A 20,261-nucleotide genomic window follows, 5' to 3' on the forward strand; every position below is an offset into this window, starting at 1 on the left:
GTGGGTTATTCCTGGCATGGGTCTTCTGATCTGGGGTCTGGGGCAGGTTGGAAGGATTGTGAGCCAGTCTGAGGGTCCAATCCTTGCGTTGGGTAGGGGAGTTGGAGGACTGATTAGGTGGGGGAGAGATTGGAGGCCTTAGCAGGTAGAATATGGGAGAGATATTGGAGGCCTCAGTGGTTGGGGGGAGGAGGGCGGGGGTTGGAGAGTGGTATGTAGGTGAGATCAATGGCCTCAGGGGAAGATTGGACACTTCTGTTGTGGAGGATCAGAGATCTCTGGGGAGGAGGTCAGAAGGGTTAATGGATTAACCAGTTGCTAGGGGTTGGCCAGGCATCATGCTGAATCCAGCAAGAAGGCACTTACCTACTGATCCAGCAGTGCCTTGCCTTGGGAAACCTGGCCATCCAGTATTAAATATCAAATGGTGAATAAAAATGAGGCATGCAGCCTCATTATAATAGCTGAAGTACCAAACCACCATCTTGGAGCAGGTTGGTCATCTGCAATCCATCCACTTGCATTAAAACTGGAAACGGACGGGTTAGAGGCAGGTTAGAGTCGGGATTCAGAGTTTTAACACATCAACCTCCCCCTAAACCCATCCCAAAACCCAACCTTTTTTGGATTAAAGCCTTCCCATCTAGTCTTTGGCCTTTATAAAGCTCTATCAATTGGAAAATCAAATAATTCTATTATGTGAGCTGTTTTGTCTGTGAGTACATAGAGTAAGAATACAAGTTTTAATTGTAAATGTTAGTTATCATTTCAATTAATGTTCCTCATTGCCTAACACCTCATTCCCAGATATCCATCATTCAAAGTTGCAATGATCTGAACTCCTCATTAGTTTCCAACCTGTAGCTCTCTCAATAATCCATTGTTCCATACATTTAAACCATTTAAACACTTTGGTTGAAATTATTGGTTTTGTGCAGTGAGTTATGATCTGGAATCCCTAAAGGTGGTGGAAGCAGACTTCATAGTAGCTTTGAAAAAGGAATTCCATATATACTTGAAAAAAATTTGCATGGTTATGGTAAAAGAGCAGGGTAATGGATTATTTAGATAGTTTTTTAAAGAGTCTGTATAATTTCAATGGGCCAAATGGCCTTCCTTTGTGCTGTAAGATTATATGGTTTTAACAACACCATGTTGAATAAAGCACCAGGGTAGCTATGATAGTATCATAGCCTGCCTCACCACCCATTTGCTGCATTCCTACCTTCTGGAAAAGCTAACATAAGGAGGCATGAGATTCCGCAAAGCAACAGGAAACCTCCCTGACATTTTTTCCGACCAAATTTATTCAGCAGCCAGATGCAAAAGCCACGCAACATGTCCACCAGTCCAAAGATGAGTTGTGTTAGATAAATGTTTGTGCCGAAGCTTTGAACATTGAAGGCCAATCCATAATACACAAAGCTGTTAATAAACCTGGGGAAATAAGGGAATGAGTATAGAAATGTTATTATTCAGAATCTCAACTGTCTGTTTCTCAAAGTCAGTGATGTCAAAATTTTATGCAAATCACTGGACCACAAAATTATAAATTAAGAAATTAATTGATGAAGAATTCAATATTACCAGATGCTAATCAAAATCAATGTAACTCTCCTCAGCCTCGGTGTCTTAAAAAGATCCAAAAGGGTGGCCTGATGAATCTCCTTCTCAGTCATAATCTTGAAAGTAAATATGGTAACATTAGGCACCCAGTAATAGTAAACTCTAAACATCTGATTGACTCATGACTATTCATTGAACAAACATTCACATTTCTCCAAACCATAAGTATTGGAAAAAATTGTACTTTTCTAGTTTCTCTCATTTTACATGGTCCCTCTTTAGGTCCTCCTCCATCCATTTAGCACACCATTCCCCAGTTTATCAGGGAAAATACTCCCAGGCCACTGCCAATCACATTATATATTCAAATGATGGATGGTGCAAAGCAGATACTTGGGGAGTCCTTGGCTCTTATGTTCCCATTTGCCATTGGAACAATTTACCTTCACTCAATATGGCTCTGTCACCCCATCTGCAATACGCAGCCTGGTCAAGGTCAGGAGCTTACTATAATGAAAACCAGAACGTATGCAGTCACCCATCTTCCAGAGGTGGAAAACTTCACCTGAACTGATGCAGTCCAGTTATGGAAATGAAGTTTCGCTCTCTTTTTCAGGAGCTAGCACTGGAGACTGCAGTCCAGGATAATAAAGTACTTCACCAAATATGAACACCAAATAAGAAAGGAAGAAAGATTTTACATTTATATGGCATATTTCACAACCTCAAAGTGCTTCACAGCCAATTAAATAGCTTTGACATCACTATTGTAATGTACGAAAAGCAGCAGTAAATTTCTGGTTTTGGTGATATTGATTGAGACATAAATAGGGGAACTCCCTTGCTGTTTATCAAATAGAGCTACGGGATCTTTTATGGACACCTGAAAGAGTGAGTGGAGTTGAACATTTCATCCAAAAGACAGCACCTCTAACAGTACAACACTTCCTCAGTACTACACGGAAATGTCAGTCTAGACTGCATGCTTAAATTTCTAGAATGAGGTGTGAACCTTCAACCTTCTGACTCAGACACAAGCGACTGAGTTTTGCCACTGGGAGCCAACTTCACTCTGGTAGGTGCTTGGACCCTGAGGCAGCATTTTGCTGCCAACAGCCAATTGAAAGGTAGCTGTTGGAGCTGATGCCCAGTTGAGGTCAGCCACGAGCCCCCAGAGCTGCTGACAATCAGAGGGCCAGGAGCTTAGCAGTGACCATTGCTGAGGTTGCACTCCAGGATGAGTGTGCCCCAATGGTTAGATGCCTTTGGAGAGCGGATAAATTTTTGGGAGGGTACTGGGCCAGGCGAGCAGGCCCGTGCAATCGAGATAGAGGGGGGGTGGTGGTGATGGGAGGTTGTAGGGAGATGGGGCATTGACCTTGGGTGCAGGGATGGTCTTAGACATCTGGGGGGCCTTCAGAGGGCGTGAAGTGGCCACAAAGGATTAGCTCCCCAGGAACTTGCTGGGAGGCCATCAGGGTTTGCCTGGAAGACTCCCATTTGCCAACAGCCCCTCCTGATGCGGGTATAAAGCCTCCAGTGGCTGGAAATGGCCCTTGATTGTGCTATTAATTGGCTCAATTGGCTACCTCTTAGGCTCCTGCTTGTGTCAACATGCCATTGGCAGTGGGAAGACATTAGGCTCCCCTCCCGGCCTTCCCCTGTCATATTGTCAGCCCTCCCATCTTCCAGCCCGTCCCCAATAGGCTGAGAAAATTCTGCCCAAGAATTTGGGCCACTGAGGCAAGGTTGACATACTTTGAGCTGTAATGTGCTTGTGAGTCTGAGGGCCCCCTGCCAGGTCTCATCTCAAAAACTAACTTTATATTCTAGTCACGTACTAAATGAATGCCACGTTGTTAGAGGTGTTCTCCTTTGGATGAAGTATGAAGTGTGGTGCTGCCCGTTTGGGTGGCTGTTTTATTCACACTATTTGAAGAATGACAGCAAGTTCTTCTGGTGATTTAAACTCCAGGTTTGCTGCACATTCATCTCATAGCTGTTGTGTTTGCTTACACATCAGACACTCTGCTTCAAAGTGAAGTGAACCCCTGTGAGAAGTAATAAAGTCCTGTGTCAATTTATTAGCTTGGCTATGGTACCAATCTTTTCTTCCCAATAAGCTCAACTGAACATAATTGTTACTGCTCAAACAGTTCTTTGAAGCATCTAAACTATGATGAAATACCTTGTCAAGCAATGTTTCAGGCACAACCCTTTTGTTTATTCTTGCTGCATTCATAAGGTGCTTCTTGGCTGCTTTATAATGACCTTTTGTTACAAGCCACCTTGCAGACTCAGGGAGGACCCTACAGGAAACATATGAATAAAAAGAGTTGAATGGCAGAAAGTCATAGATGTTCATGTGGCCGAGATGGGATGGGAAAATAGGGGAGGGAAGAAGCAGTCCGGGAGGTGTTTTTCTCCCACCTGTTTGGTAGCTGCCCATTTCCTGGAGCCAGGCTATCTTTAAATTATTTGGCGAGGAAACCTGCTGTGGATGGACCAAAACAGCTGCTGCAGGGCCTCGAGTGTCTGCAACATTAGAGCCTCAAATTCTGTTATCAAAATTTCTATAGGGAAGGAGTGAAGCCTTTGCAGGGGAACAGGAGAATTAAACTTATGCTGCTCCTTAACAGCCGTCAATGCCAATAACATTACTCATGCTAATATTGCTTTGGAGTTAATGGTGGGAATGATGGTGCATGATGTTATCCCATCATTTGCCTACTTTAGATACATGTAAGCATATTTTGGCCAAAATTTTGTCTCATCTGCCCAAATTGTGCAAGAAACACTCCTGAGAAATGCCTTGGGAGGCTTTACTGGGTTAAATGTGCTACATAAATGCAAGTTGTCCTTGGTGATAAATACAATGGCAGTGGGAGAGAGACTCCATTCAAAGACTCAGTTAATAGATTCTGAAAATAACACTAAAAGGGCCGAACTTAACTCCCAGCTCAGACAGCTGGAGACTGCTGCTGGCAATGAGATAAGGCCAGGAGGGGAAAGGGGGTGTTATGAAGGTCTTGTGCCTTGGTCAGGTGTGAACCCAGGGTAGAAGATGCCAGGCTTCCCTTGGAAAGCTAGGAGAAGTACTCCTGCTCCACCTGATCCCACTAAGGAATTCCTTTTAACTTACCTTGGAGGACCTATATGGTTCCCAACATCTTTCCCTGGCAGGGTGGCTACCTCACTCAGGAGTGGGTTAAAATAGCATTAGCGTCCTGTGAACATCATTGCATATGTTAATGAGAATCCTGCAGGGAAAAACCAGCTGCATTGAAGTGGAAAAGCATCAGGAATGGACTGGGAAATGGAGCAGCTCTGGCAGCATCTATGTAGAGGCCAGATAAGTTAATGTTTCAGATATAGACTCTTCACCTGATCTGTCAGTTTCTGCTTTTTTACTAAGGTATTGGATTCTTTCAGATGGAATTAAAATAAACACTCTTCTATTCTCTTGTCACAACCCTGGAGGTTGTTTAGCAGGGCGCATGGAAAAATTATGTAAATGTTACATTCCTTACCTTCTAAACTTTGTGGATTAATTCAAGAAAGCCATCACAGATTTGTTAAAGCAAATCATGTTTAACTAATTTGATTGAGTTTTTAGACAAAGTAACAGAGAAGTTTATGAGGATAACGTAGTTAATGTGATGCACATGGCCTTCCAAGAGGCATTTCATAAAGTGTCACATAACAGGCTTCTAAACAAAGTTGAAGTTCATAGAATAAAATGGAAGTGTGGGAGCATGGTTACAAAGTTGGCTGAGTGACAGAAAGCAGAGGGTAGTCGTGAACAGTTGAGTTCAGACTGGAGGAAGGTATATAATGGGGTTCCCGGGGTCAGAATTAGAAGCACTGCTATTCTTGATCTAGATTAATAACTTACACTTGGGGACGCAGAGCACAATTTCACAGTTTGCAGATAACATAGAACTTAGAAGTACTGTGAACTGTGAGGAGGATAGTGATGGACATCAAGAGGACATTGCCAGATTGGTGGAATGGATGGACATGTGTTAGATGAAATTTAATGCAGAGAAGTGTGAAGTGATACATTTTGATAGGAAGACTGAGGAAAGGCAATGTAAAATAAAGAATACAATTCTAAAGGGGGTGCAGGAGCAGAGGGATCTGGGGTATATGTGCACAAATTGTTGAAGGCAGCAGGGCATTAGAGGAACTCCTGTGCTTTATAAATAGAGGTGTAGAGGACAAAAGCAAGGAAATATGGTGAACATTTATAAACACTGGTTCAGCCTCAACTAGAGTATTATGTCCAATATTGGACATCACACTTCAGGGAGGATGTGATGGCATTAGAGGACTACTAGCTTGAGATTAAAATATGCAGATCAGACTATTAGACAATATTAAATTGTTTGGGATAGGGAAAAAAGGCAAGAAATTACAATCACTGAGGAAGCAGTACTGAACAAACTGATGGAGCTGCAGGCTGATAAGTGTCTAGGTCCAGATAGACTTCATCCTAGGGTCTTATAAGAGGTAGCTAATGAGGTAGTAGATATATTGATGTTAATTTTCCAAAATTCCCTAGATCCTGGAAAGGTTCCATCAGACTGGAACATAGGAAATATAACCCTTCTGATCAAGAAGGGACAGAGGCAGAAAACTCGAAACTATAGGCTAGTTAGCTTTACGTCTGTCATGGGGAGAGTGTTAGAATTGATCATTAAAGAGGTTATCGCTGGGCACTGAGAAAAACTCAAGGTAATTAGGAAGCGTCAATATGGTTTTACAAAAGGGAAATCTTGTTTAATCAATTTATTAGCATTCTTTGAAGGAGTAGTATGTGCTGTGGATAAAGGGGAGCCTGTAGACATACTGTACTTAGATTTCCAGAAGACATTTGATAAGATGCCACATCAAATGTTATTGTGGAAAATAAAAGCTCATGGAGTAGGGGTTAATACATTAGCATGGATAGAAGATTGGCTGGCTGGCAGAAAACAGAGATTATGCATAAATGGATTTTTGTCTGACTGGTAGGCTATGACTAGTGGTGTCCCAGGTGTCTGTGCTGGGGTCTCAGCTTTTTACAATTTACATCAATGGCTTAGATGAGGGGAGCGAAGGCATGGTAGCTAAATTTGCAGACGAGATAAAGATGGGTAGGAAAGTATATTGTGAAGAAGACATAAGGAGTTTGCAGATGGATATAGATGGAGTATAATGTGGGAATAGGTGAAGTTGTTCACTTTGGCAGGAAGAATAAAAAAGCAGAGTATTACTTAAACAGAGAATGACAGCAAAATTCTGAGGTGCAGAAGGATTTAGGTGTTCTTGTGCATGAGTCATAAAAAGTTAGTATGCAGGTTCAGCATGTAATCAAGGAGGCTAGTGGAATGCTATCTTTTATTATGAGAGGAATTGAACATAAAAGTAAGGATGTTTTGCTTTAGTTATACAGGGCATTGGTGAGACCACATCTCGAATACTGTGTGCTGTTTTAGTCTCTTTATTTAAGGAATGATGTAAGTGCATTGGAGAAGGTTCAGAGGAGGTTTACTAGATTAGATTTTTCTTTTCCCACCTTTTTCCATTATTTTTAAATGTATTTCCATCCATTGTTTTATCTCTACCTTTTAGCCTTTTTTGATTCCTTCACCCCACCCCACCCCCACTAGGGCTATCTGTACCTTACTTGTCCTGCTTTCTACCCTTAATTAGCACATTCCTTTAGATAATATCACTACTTTCAACACCTCTTTGTCCTTTTGTCTGTGACATCTTTTGGTTATCTCCACCTATCACTGGCCCTCTATCCAGCTCTCTTGTCCCAACACCCCCCCCACCCCCCACCACCACTTGAACAAGCTTATATTTCACCCTTTCTCTATTTTTCCTTAGTTCTGTTGAAGAGTCATGCGGACTCGAAACGTTAACTGTGCTCCTTTCCACAGATGCTGCCAGACCTGCTGAGTTTTTCCAGGTATTTTTGTTTTTGTTTTTGATTTCCAGCATCGGCAGTTTTTTGCTTTTATTTTACTAGATTGATACCTGGAATGTCTTATGAGGAAAGGTTGTACAGGCTGGTGTTTAGGAGAGTAATTGGTGACTTGATTAAAGCATATAAGATCCTGAATGGTCTTGACAAGGTGGACATAGAAAGGATGTTTCCTCTTGTGGGTGAGTCCAGAACTAGGGGGCACTGTTTTAAAATTAGGAGTCACCCTTATAGGACAGAGATGAGGAGAAATATTTTCTCTCAGAGAGTTGTACGATTTTGGCACTCTCTATCTTCGAAGGCAGTGGAAGCGAGGTCACTGAATATTTTTAAGGCAGAGGTAGATAGATTCTTGTTAGGCGACCAAATCAAAGGTTATCGGGAGTAGAAGGCATGTGGTATTCGAAACACAAGCAGATCAGCCTTGATATTTTGAATGGCGGAGCAGGCTCAAGTGACCTAATGCTCCACTCCTGCTTCTATTTCGTATGTTAGTATGAGTTGGAGAAATCAGCCAAGAACATATTAAAAGAATTAGATAAAACCTATATATAGGCAAATCAGTGAGAGATGTAATTCACCAGTTAGCATACTGGAAGGAAAATTAGATGCTGTCTTGCATCAGTGGTAGCAGCCTTGCCTTTGCATCAGAAGGTTGTCACTCCCACTCTAGTGACTTGAGCACATTATTTTGGCTCACAACAGGCAAGGTGTTGTCTTTTGAATGAGACCTAGGTGGCTGTAAAGGCACCATATAGGAGACTCATTACAAAGTTTAGGGCATGTGGAGTCAGGAGACAAGTAGCTGACTGGATAGAAAATTGACTATTAATGGAAAACAGTGGTTAGGTGAAAAGGGTGGTTATTCAGATTGGAGGAAGGTAGGAAGTGGTGCTTTACAATAATGCTGGGACCACTATTCATAATTTATATCAATGATTGGATTTGGCAATAAGGGGGCTTGATATCATCTGAAAATTCTGACATTAAGTGTGGGGTGTGAAGTTTTAGCAAACACTGAGAAAGAATGCAACATACAAGAAGACATGCAGAAACTTGCAGATTGGACAGTTAATTGTCAAAAGAACTTCAACATAGATAAATGTGAGGTGATGCCCTTTGGCAGGAAAAATAGAAACACCACCTACATCTTGGAAAATAAGAAAATGAATGGAATGGTAGAGCAAAATGTCTAGATATATAGGTGAATGAATCATCAAAAGCAGCATACAAAAGCAAACTGCTGTGGATGTTAGAAATCTGAAATAAAAGCAGAAAAATGCTGGAAATACTCAGCTGGTCTGGCAGCGTGTGGACAGAGAAACAGAGTTATCATTTCAGTCAATGACCTTTCATCACAACTGAAAGTAGTTAGAGATATGACAGGTTTTAAGCAATTTAAGCAATAGGGGTAATAGAGAGGGGGTATTGGAAGTTATTTAAGCAATAGGCAGGAAAGGGAGGAAGGGGATAATAGAACAAAGTGAAGGTCTGTGATAGTGTGGAAGACAGAGCTAAAATAATGAAAAGGATGACTTTGCAAGGCAGAGGAAGTGATAATGGGACAAGGAATAAAAAGTGGGTCAAGAGTAAATGGGAAAAGCAGAATCATCGTCAACAGATGCTGACCAAAGAAAAGCAAACAAAATGGTTATAGCAGTGGTTATGATTTGAAATTGTTGATCTTAATGTTAAGTCCAGAAGATTATAAATTGCTTAATTGAAAAATGACAGGCTGTTCCTCGAGCTTCCATTGTAGGAGGCTGAGGACAGAAAGGTCAAAATGGGAGTGGGGAAGAGAACTAACATGATAGGTAACTGGAAGCTCGGGGTCATGCCTATGGACTGAACGGAGGTGTTCTGTAAAGCAGTAACTCAATCTGCATTTGGTTCCCCCTGTGCAGAGAAGACAGCATTGTGAGAAATGAGCACAGCATAATAAATTGAAAGAAGTGCAAGTAACTCGTTGTTTCACCTGGAAGGAATGTTTGGAGCCTTGGATGGTAAGAAGGAAGGAGTTGAAATGGCAGGTGCTGCATCTCCTGCGAAGGTGCCATGGAAGGAAGATGGGGTATTGGAAGTTATTAAGGATTGGGTCAGGGTACCACAAAGGCAACAAATCCTCTGGATGGTTGAAAGAGGCTGGGAGGGGAAGGTGTGTTTGGTGATGACATCACACTTCAGGTGACAGAAACAGCAGAAGATCATATATTGAATGTGCAGTCAGGTGGGGTGGAAGGTGAATGCAAGGGGAATCCTATCATGGTTCTGGGTGGGAGATGAAGCAGTGAGAGTAGAAGTGCATGAAATTGAACATACACAGTCGTTTGCCCTGTTAACCAGAATGGGGGGTAATCCTTGGTCACAGGAAAAGGACCAAATATCAGAAGGTACAACATCAGAACAGATCCGATGGGGATGGACAAACTGGGAGAATGGATTAAAGTCCTTACAGGAAGCGGGGTATGAGGAAGAGCAGTCAAGGTAGCTTTGGGTGTTAGTGGGCTTACAGTGAATATTGATTGATAGCCTATCCCCAGACATGGATACAGCTAAGCTGAGGAAGGGAAGGGAAGAGTTGGAGATAAACCATGTGATGGCAAGGAAGGGATGGAAACTGGAAGCAAAAGATTACATTTTCCATTCCAGGGTGAGGGCAGGAAACTTCACTGATACAGTCGCCATTCCAACTTTTATTAAATAAAGTAAGGAATAATTTGTCTGTGGGACTGCAGGAGGGGGTTGCTGGTGACCGTAAGAGTGGGATGATAATGGGCTTAAAGCAACCAAAACTTACAATTTATCTTGTGGAGTCACAGCATTATCGTGGGCAGAATTTTCCTGCCCCATCGCAGCGGGGGTGGGGCTAGGGCCAGAAAAAGCAGCGAGCCATTTAAAGATCCATCACTTTGGTAGGGCCAGAAAATTCTGCTGGTGGGAGGCATCGGAAAACTCCAGACCGTCCCTCTGCTGGTCGACTCAAGACTTGCAGTCCTGCTTAAATCATTCAACTGAGACTCCAGTGCTCAGTCTCTAACAGGCTGCCCTTGAAATACAGGCCAAAAGTGAGAAGGTGGTGGCGTAGTGGTAATGTCACTGGACTAGGAATCCAGAGGCCCAGGCTAATGTTCTGGACATAGCAGTTCAAATCAAACCACAACAGCTGGTGGAATTTGAATTCAATTAATAAATCTGGAATATAAATTTAATCTCAGTAATGGTGACAATGAAACTATCACTAATTGTCATAAAACCCCATATGGTTCACCGATGTCCTTCAGGAAAGGAAATCTGCCATCCTGATCTGGTCTGACCTACATGTGACTCCACACCACATCAATGTGGTTGACTCTGAACTGACCTCTGAAATGGCTTAACAAGCCACTCAGTCCAAAGGCAGTTATGGATGGGCAACAAATGCTGGCCTTGCCAGTGATGCCCACATCCCATCAAAACATTTTTAAAAAGGTGTCCCTTAAGAGACATAAGCTGAACAGTCAAAATGAGGGACAATCCCTTAAATTGCAGGGCAGGTGGCCACCCTGTCATTAATGTACCAGAAAAAGGGGACCTGAGTAGGACTGGAACAAAGAGTGTTCCACATATTCCACAAAAAGACAGGCCTAGCTAGGACCTGTATAGGTTCCTAAACCTTTTATTTGGAGGAAATGAATGTAAGTAAAGAATTCCTTCAAAGAACAATAAGAGCTATGATTCTGCTTTTCCCATTTACAAATTATCTAGACCCAAAGTTTGCTTTTGTTACTATTTCCTTTTGCCCTGTACCATCATCTTTCTACCATTTAATCCCTTGGATTTCCATTCTATCACAGGCCTTCCCTTTTGTTCCTTCTTGCCTCTCCACTTTCCTTGTTTCTGTACTTGCTTAGAACATGTTACATCTCTGCCTTTTAACAGTTTGGATGAAAGATCATTGACCTGAAACATTAACTCTTGTTTTTCTCGCCACAGATGCTGCCAGACATACCTGCTGATCTAAAGAAGCAACAGAGGTCAGCAAGGTAATTAGAAATGCTAACAAAGCCTGAAAGGGTGGTTGAGATTCTTGTAACATTTAAGAAGTAGTTGGATATTCACTTGCATTGCCATAGCCTCCAGGGCTATGGGCCAAGCGCTGGAAAGTGGGATTAGTGTAGTCAGATTTCTGTTGGTCAGCGCGGACATGATGGGCTGAATGACCTCCTTCTTTGCTGTGGACATCTATGAGTCTATGAAAGTACTGGGATTTATTTAAATGGAAATTCAAAACTAGTGAAGTTATGCTGAACTTGTATATGGCTGCAGTCAGCATTCTGTACACATTTCTGGTCTCCTCACTATAAAAAGGGCATAAAGCACTGGAATAAATATTAAAAGCAATTACAAGGATGGTAACAGGACTGAAAGAGTGCAGCTTTTGGCAAAGATTGAACAGGTTGGGCTTTCTTCTCTGAAAAAGAGAAGACTTGGAGGTGACCTGACAGAGGCCTCAGAAGTTATGATTGAGTTGGACAGGGTAAATGAGGAATGTTTCCAGTTGTGCAAAATCTAAAATTAAGGGCCATAAATACAAGATAGTTACTAATAAACTCAATAGGAAAATAAAAAAAAATTGACACTGATTATAGAATGGAAGTTTACAAAACGTATGTAAAATACTTTACCATATGTAAGAAAAGAACAAAGCCATTGGACACGAAATAGTTAATTGCAGCATCCTCCAGTCACGTATCCCATAAGCCAGCCCAGCCAGAACAATCTGCCCACCTGCAAAGGCGCAGTGTGAGAGGACAGTTGCAAGTGTTCGCTGCGATACACCAGACCATTCTGTACCTGCAAACACACAAAATTGGCATGTTAGATTTTTTTTAAAAAGTTACTATTTTTATAAATTTCATTCTCCACCCACCTTATAGGCAGCCAGCGTGAAAGGTGTGCTGAAAGGCTCCCGGTGTGGGGCGGCGGAAGGAGGGCGAGCGCTGACGTCTGTGTGGGCGCGGGGGGGGGGGCGTGCAATGAAAATCCCCTGAAGGCAGACAGCTGCCTCAGGGAGCTGAAGAATTTAAAACCAAAGAATAAGGATGTAAAAATACAGAAAAAAATGTCCACACATCGGACTCAATCATCTAAACATACAGATAATAAAAAAATTCTGCCCAAACATTTTTTTTAAAAAATTGATATCAGAAACTTCACCCCGCCCTTGGATGAGGTTTCCTCAAAAATTCGAAGGCCGCCTGGTCGATTCGCCCGCCTGCCAACCATAACGTTGGATGGGCAGTGAAAAATCACCACTAATTGAAACTTTAATGGCCTTAATAGGCCTCTTAATTGTCGGTGGGCGCGCTGCCAACTCTTGCGCGCACACGCACGCCGACCAAAATATCGTGCAAGTGCGCGATGACGTCGGGGCGCTCACCTGACATAACCGCATGCTATTTTACGCCCGGTCAGGTTGGGCGCGTGCCCGCCCATGGGATGTAAAATTCTGCCCAATGTCAATCTTGCAAGAAGCACATACCCTGAAAGTAGAAACAAAATAGTGGGGCTTTTCACCTAAATACAAGAAGCTTTAGCTTATTGAATCATTGGACTTGACTTAGTCTGGCCAAAAACCTTTACTAGATAAGTGGTACATTGAAAGCTGGGTTTCCCCTTTAAAATAAGATGTTTTCCCAGTTGAAGATATAAATACTTTGGTAATTCATTATGAAATACATATAAATAGAAAAAGAGTAACCAATTCTGCACCTCAAGCTTGTTCTGCCGTTCAACTAGATTATGAACGATTGGTCTATTTACCTAGCTCTTTTTACCCGCCTTTGCCCCATAGCCTATGATATCCTTGCTTAACAAAAAAATTGATCTCTCTTGAAAATTTCTTTTGAAACAACATCCACATCCTTTTAGAGAGAGTTCCAAATACCTACTGCCCTTTGTGTGAAAAGTGTTTCCTGATTTTATTTCTAAATCATAGAATCACACTGTGCAGAAGAGGCCCTTCGATCCATCGAGTCTGCACCAATATGTGAGAAATACCTGACCTACCTACCTAATCCCATTTACCAGCACTTGGCCCATGGCCTTGAATATTATGATGTGCCAAGTGCTCATCCAGGTACTTTTTAAAAGATGTGAGGCAACCCACCTCAACCACCCTCCCAGACAGCGCATTCCAGACTGTCACCGGCCTCTGGGTAAAAAGGTTTTTCCTCACTTCCCCCCCTAAACCACCTTGAACTTATCTCCCTTCGTGAATGAGCCTTCAACTAAGGGGAACAGCTGTTCCCTATCCACCCTGTCCATGCCCCTCATAATCTTGTACACCTTGATCAGGTCGCCCCTTAGTCTTCTCTGCTCCGAAGAAAACAACCCAAGTCTATCCAACCTCTCTTTATAACTTAAATGTTTCATCCCAGGCAACATCCTGGTGAATCTCCTCTGCACACTCTCCAGTGCAATCGTATCCTTCCTACAATGTGAGTACCAGAACTGCACACTGTACTCCAGCTGTGGCCTCACCAAGGTTCTATACAATTCCAACATGACCTCCCTACTTTTGTAATCTATGCCTCGATTGAAAAAGGCAAGTGTCCCGTATGCCTTTTTCATCGCCCCACTAACGTGCCGCCCCCACCTTCAAAGATGGTCTAACTTTAATTTCACGATTACATGCAGTCATAATTCTGGTTTGCTCTTTCTAATCTCCAGTTTCATTTGCTGTCTCACCTCTTCTTTTAGGTCTTTTCACACCAGCTCCAATCTTTCAGATGAGGAGCTTTCTTTTGTCTCTTATCAGCTGTTGATCATTCACTTTTATGATAAATAATCACGGCTCATCACTCTAACACAGAACAGTCATAGTTTTCTATTCGGCGGGATCTGCTGGTAGCAGTGCTTCACAAGCACTAGGTTCTTGGAAATAATATCTCTTTTATTTACTCTTGTCAAATTGTCATGAAGTTTCTTCAAAGATTTCTGGTTTCAGTGGGTGCTTTGAGGTAAGAAATACAGCCTAGTGGAGGTGGGATAGAGGTCGGTGAGCCAGTAAATGGTACGGCTTGGCTTTAGGCCAGCTTTCCACCGTATTTCTGCCGCTGATCGAAAATTCCCAGATGTGGATGTGAGACAAATCAGCGGATCAGCAGTGGGCAGGGAATTTAGGTCATTAAACGGCCAATTGTCAGGCATTTCCCTACCTTTTTTTGATTTAACTCCTGGCGCACAGGATGCACAGAGGCTCAAAGTCTCACCTACTCAAACGAAGTGAGATCTCAGTGGCTGTTGAGTTGTGGAGGGAACTGGCAACCACATTTGTGAATCTGTCTTCAGGGTCTGTCTTCAAAAAGCAACACCATCAAGTTTAGCGGCATTGCAGACAAAGGGGCCAAGGTGAAGCGTTGTTAATAAGAGGTGTCTCCCAGGTCCATAGCTGCCAATGGGGGCAGGGCAAAGCTTTACAGAGGCTCACTGCAGTGGAAGCTTCAACTGGTTATGAGGTCAATGCTTTCAGAGTTTGACTTCTCCAGTGGGGAGTAGACTGGTAGAGAGATGAGGGTGCAGTGGCTAGAGGATCAGCTCCAGTGGCTTGAGGAAGTCACTGGACATAGCGGAGGCAGGCACATGGAGACAAGAGGACAGCCTCATGGTCACAGAAGGCACCATCCAGTGCAAAGGTAACATTATCAGGGGCTCCGCTTCATCGAGATGTCTAATACCTACAAAGGTTGTATCTCTCTAGGGAGGTGGTGGCAGAGCTGTGCGGTATGCTGGAGCAGGACTTGTTGCCAAGATGAGTGGCAAACACCTGAAGCCTTAAAGGTGACTTTGGGACTCAACTTCCTCCCCTGTAGTTTGTACCAGAGATCATCTAGATAACTATGCAGCATTTCTCAGTAGGCTGCCCATCGCTGCATAAAAGATGTACCTTCGGGCTGGAAAATATTTCAAATTCACAATTCAGGGCTGTGGTTGGATTTCCCCAGGTGCGGGGTGGGGGGGTGGGGGGTAGCATTGACTGTACTCAGGGTCCTCGCTCTGCACCTGGAATTAACATGGAGGCAAGCTGCTGTCTTTCTTGCACTGGTGTAGGAGATGGCTGTGGCCTGTGTCCTCAGAGTTCCTGAGCCCAAGTGAGCCCAACACATTTGTCTTAAAGGTATATTACACATCACATTACTACAGGAGTGCTTTATTCATACCTAAAACAAAGGTGTTAATCAATATGCCCGATACCGATGCACCAACAACAAACTGCAGAGCAATGAATAAGTTGAAGTTTGGCACAAATGCTGCTCCCACACCACTGACTAGTTGAAGAAGCAGTGACAATAAAACAATTGGTCGTCGACCAAACCTACAGAAAAAAAGGGACATGTTATTAAATATGCGACTGGCCGTAACCAAGTTCCTATCTTCTCAAGGACACCAGCTCCAGTAGTAGTGTTGTAACTTCCACATGAACAATCAGGACTGAATCTCAATCTTGAAAATGACACTCTGCTGGGTTGCCAGGTGGAGTTACTAGTGGCGTTTGCCTGTGCAGTATTAGCTGGGGGCCTGGGACAACATTAGGGGTGCTACATTGAGCCTCTATATTCCATGGTTAAGAAGGGAAGGTAGGAATTTGTCTGTTCCTGATTCTTTTTCTATAACTCAGGTCGGAAGTATGCATGTATGGACATAAGGAAAGGACAGGATCGGCCATGGCTCTGAAGTCCCTCATTGTGTAATAATCTGACAACACTCTAAGGGATAGTAAGGAGCATGGAAATAAGGTTAAATGGTAACTCTTTCATGAGGAAGCCATTACTGAAATAGCTGCTCAAAAAATTATTGTTTCTTGTGTATTTCATTTCAATTAAATGAGTGAGAGAATGTATACTTTGTTTTCACCACAATGATAGTATTTGAATGCTAATATTTTGTTGGTTACACATGAAACAGAGGATTTATCAAATGTCCCATTTGCAAGGCTTACATATATCTTTATTTTCGCAGTATAAAATCATAGAATCATAAAGCACAAAAGAAGCCATTCAGTTTATCAACTCTGTGCCAACTCTTTGAAAGAGCTATCCAATTAGTCCCACTCCTTTGCCCTTTCCCCATGGTCATTTAATTTTTCCTTTCCACATACATATCCAATTCCCTATTTAAAGTTACTCTGGAATTTGCTTCCACCAGCCTTTCAGCTAATGCATTACAGATAGTGCTGTTCAGTGTTCACCCTTTGATGTTTTTAATCTTTACATGTTTACAAGGGTATCCTGGGAGCAGATATTTTGGAGTTCAATGCCCTTGTAACTTGTAACTTCACATTGTTTAGATCCAATGGCATTATGGTCTTATCTTACCACCTTAGTTTTCAAATGAGAGATGGAACCATTTCCAGGTCCTGACCTGCTTGAATATAGAGGCTCAATGTAGCACCCCTAATGTTGTCCCAGGCCCCCAGCTAATAATGTACAGGCAAAGGTCACTAGTAACTCCACCTGACAACCCAGCAGGGAGTGTTGTTGTGTTTGAGGTCCTCCCGCTCCCGTGATCTTCCTGGAAAGGGCCAATTAATAGGCCACCTCCGAGAACCCCATCTAGTTAAAGATGGTGAGCGTGCTGCACAGACTGCAGGGTCATTTGGAATGCCTAATACTCGGGGCAGCCAGCAGCCCTGCTGGGAGAAGTGGGCACTGCTGATATAGATGGGAGACAGTGAGAGCACCTCTAGATGGGGGCACTGTCTGAAGACTTCAGAAGAAACTTAAAATAACTGTGGCCTAAACTTCCAGCATATCATTGTGAAGGGGAAACCTCTGGCACCTATGGCTCCATGTGGACTGTGGGGGAATTAAAGGAGGCCTCACTGTTACCCCCATGACCCACCCTACCGTCTGTCAATGGGAAGCCGCCTCTAGTCACCTGGTGGGCTTCGGCCTCAGCACGGGGTCCATGCACTGCAGTAAGGCCCTGGCGGCATCACCAATTGACGATAATTTGCCACCTAACTGCTCCTAATTAGCTACCTGCCTCTGCTAGGCAGATAGCTGATGCTGGTCTCACCCACGTCTCGCAAGAATGCTTGGAGGTGGGAAAGCATTAGGTAACCCCAACCTGGGATTTTTAGAAATATTTCCCTCCACACGTCCTACCTCTAAAACCATCTCTGCGCAGCTGATCACATCCACCTTATGAGAGCCCAATCTACCATTCCCTAAAATGTAGTCATCTTTAACCTAATATCTCATTTCATAGTCCATTGTCACCATTCATTCCAATCGACTTGATGTTTATTTTCAATCTGCACTCTCCATTCAGCTCACTATTATCTGGTTCACATATCTAGTGTTCAGTGCATATCATGATTGGGACATTATGAGATACCGCATCTTCATTTGGGAAAAGTACCATTTAATGGTTCAGATTATGTGTCTGTGCAGTGGGCAGGAAGATGGTGACAACACATTCACAAATTTAAAAGCAAGTTGTGTTGTTTCCTATTTAATCAGGAAAATTTCCCTGTATCCTCTGTCTGCTAAGTTAAGTTTCAAATGCATGCTTATTGGGTTTCTAACAGCTAACATGTTATTGTTTGTGGTGTTCAGTTGATGAGTCAGAAACTCTCTTAACGTTTAAGAAGTATTTAGATATTCATTTGCATTGCCATAGCCTCCAGGGCTATGGACGAAGTGCTGGAAAATGGGATTAGTGCAGTCAGATCTTTGTTGACTGGTGCAGACATGATGGGCCGAATGGCCTCTTTCTGTGCTGTAAATGTCTGTGAGTTTATGAGATATGCTCGGTGAAGGAAGATTAGATACTCTGAAATCCTGCACTTGAGACAGGTAAGTTTACAGCACCTTAGAATACCAACGACGATTGATCAGTCAGCCCAGTTGATTACTGGGACTTGGTGTGGAAGATCGCACTTGGGAGATTGGAGTTCTTCCTGTGCAGATTCAGCTTGACCTGCACTAATAGGGTAGGGATGGTACTAGTTGGACAAACACCAGGAAATTTACCAGTGCTGGTAAGTGGTATTTCAGTGGGTTAAATTCCAGTAGTGCCCCTAAGCATGTGGGACCACTAAAACTTGTCTATTGCTAACCTGTGTCTAAGCTCAATGGATAGGCAACTGAATGTGTCCTAGGAAGAGAATGTACACCCCATTTTAGATAAATGATTTTAGCCTCTGCTTGAATGGATTTCTCAACAGTTTGGTTTGGACACATAAGTTTCCATGTGCATCTGGTATATAGCTGACAAATAAATTGTCCCATCCATCATTCCCATTTAATCCAACCTCCCCATCCATCCATCATTATCCTTCAATCCAACCTTTTCATCCATTCACCATTCCCATTTAATCTAGCTCCCCACCAACCAACAATCCCATTTCACCCAACTTTCCCACCTTTACCATTATTATTCAATTCATCTTCCCCATTTATTTACTGTTCCTAATTAATCCAATCTCTCCATCCATCCACTATTCCCAATATGTCTATCGTTCCCATTCAATTCAAACTCCCCAATCAATGCACTGTCCCAGGTTAATCCACTGTCTCCCATTCATAATGTCACCCATGATTGCAACATTGCAATGTTCTAGCAAATGTGTTGTACAAAGGGGGAGATTTTCCTCTTAGAAAAATAGAAGCAGGAGCAGGTTGTTTGGCCCTTCGAGCCTGCTTCACCATTCAATATGATCATGGCTGATCCCCTATCTCAATGCTATACTCCTGCTCTCTCCCCATACCGCTCGACGCCTTTAGGATCTAGAAATCTATTTCCTTCTTAAATATATTCAGTGACTTGGCCTCCACAGCCTTCTGTGGTAGAGAATTCTATAGGTTTACCACCCTCTGAGTGAAGAAATTTCTCCTCATCTCAGTCCTAAATGGCCTACCCCATATCCTGAGATTGTGACCCATCTTGGTCTAGACTCCCCAGCCAGAGGAAACATCATCCCTGCATCCAGTCTGTCCATCCCTGTCAGAATTTTATACATTTCAATAAGATCCCCTCTCATTCTTCTAAACTCCAGTGAATACAGGCCTAGTGGACCCAATCTCTCCTCATACAACAACCCTGCCATCCCAGGAATCAGCATAGTACATGTGCTTGTTTAGCACATAAAGAAAATCTAATAGGGCGGATTGTATGCACATAAAGGGCCCTATCTGATTTTGTGCCAATTTGAAGAATTTTTGAGCCTCAACATTCATGCTCTTCACCACCCAAGAAATTCTACACATGTAACACACTAAGAAGAAAATCTGCTCCAAGTTATCCACACCAAGGTGGTATATAGGACAATTTAGTGAACTATCTTTCTTTTTTGAGGTAGTACTCCATCTTCAGGTTACAAATGACCAATAGGAAATGTCTGTGCAGTATTTAAACTGTTGGTTCTTACCTGTCTGCTAGGGGACCAAACAACAGGGCTCCAGCAAAAAGTCCAAACATGGAACAGGACCGTGAGAGCTGATTTAACCAATTGGCATCACAAACCAGATCAAACTGTAGAGAGAGAGAAAATAGCCTAGTTAGAAACAGAGGCTTGGTCACTGAGGATGGAAGTGAATGCAACTTCAAATGCTATCTCATACCAACTGCACTTATAGCCTTAGCGGTTGCTCAAATCAACACACCTCCATCGCTCAGTCACTAACAATCTCTATCAATCGGGACTCATGCCTCACATTCATACGCTTCACATCAC

The 20,261-nt window shown here is 42.8% G+C and overlaps 1 protein-coding gene across 1 annotated transcript in view; it reads right to left on the bottom strand.

Annotated features, from left to right (window-relative positions):
- Positions 1-20,261, bottom strand: part of slc22a13b (solute carrier family 22 member 13b) — a 79,910-nt gene that overhangs the window by 32,230 nt on the left and 27,419 nt on the right. Inside the window, exons 2-7 of the mRNA XM_041189301.1 lie at positions 19,956-20,059; positions 15,742-15,896; positions 12,205-12,373; positions 3,755-3,875; positions 1,588-1,682; positions 1,226-1,437 (exon numbers count right to left, since the gene is read on the bottom strand). Of these exons, the coding sequence (XP_041045235.1) occupies positions 1,226-1,437; positions 1,588-1,682; positions 3,755-3,875; positions 12,205-12,373; positions 15,742-15,896; positions 19,956-20,059 (856 nt within the window). The remainder of the gene's footprint in view (positions 1-1,225; positions 1,438-1,587; positions 1,683-3,754; positions 3,876-12,204; positions 12,374-15,741; positions 15,897-19,955; positions 20,060-20,261) is intronic.

The sequence above is a fragment of the Carcharodon carcharias genome, chromosome 6, assembly GCF_017639515.1.
Source record: "Carcharodon carcharias isolate sCarCar2 chromosome 6, sCarCar2.pri, whole genome shotgun sequence".
NCBI lineage: Eukaryota > Metazoa > Chordata > Chondrichthyes > Lamniformes > Lamnidae > Carcharodon > Carcharodon carcharias.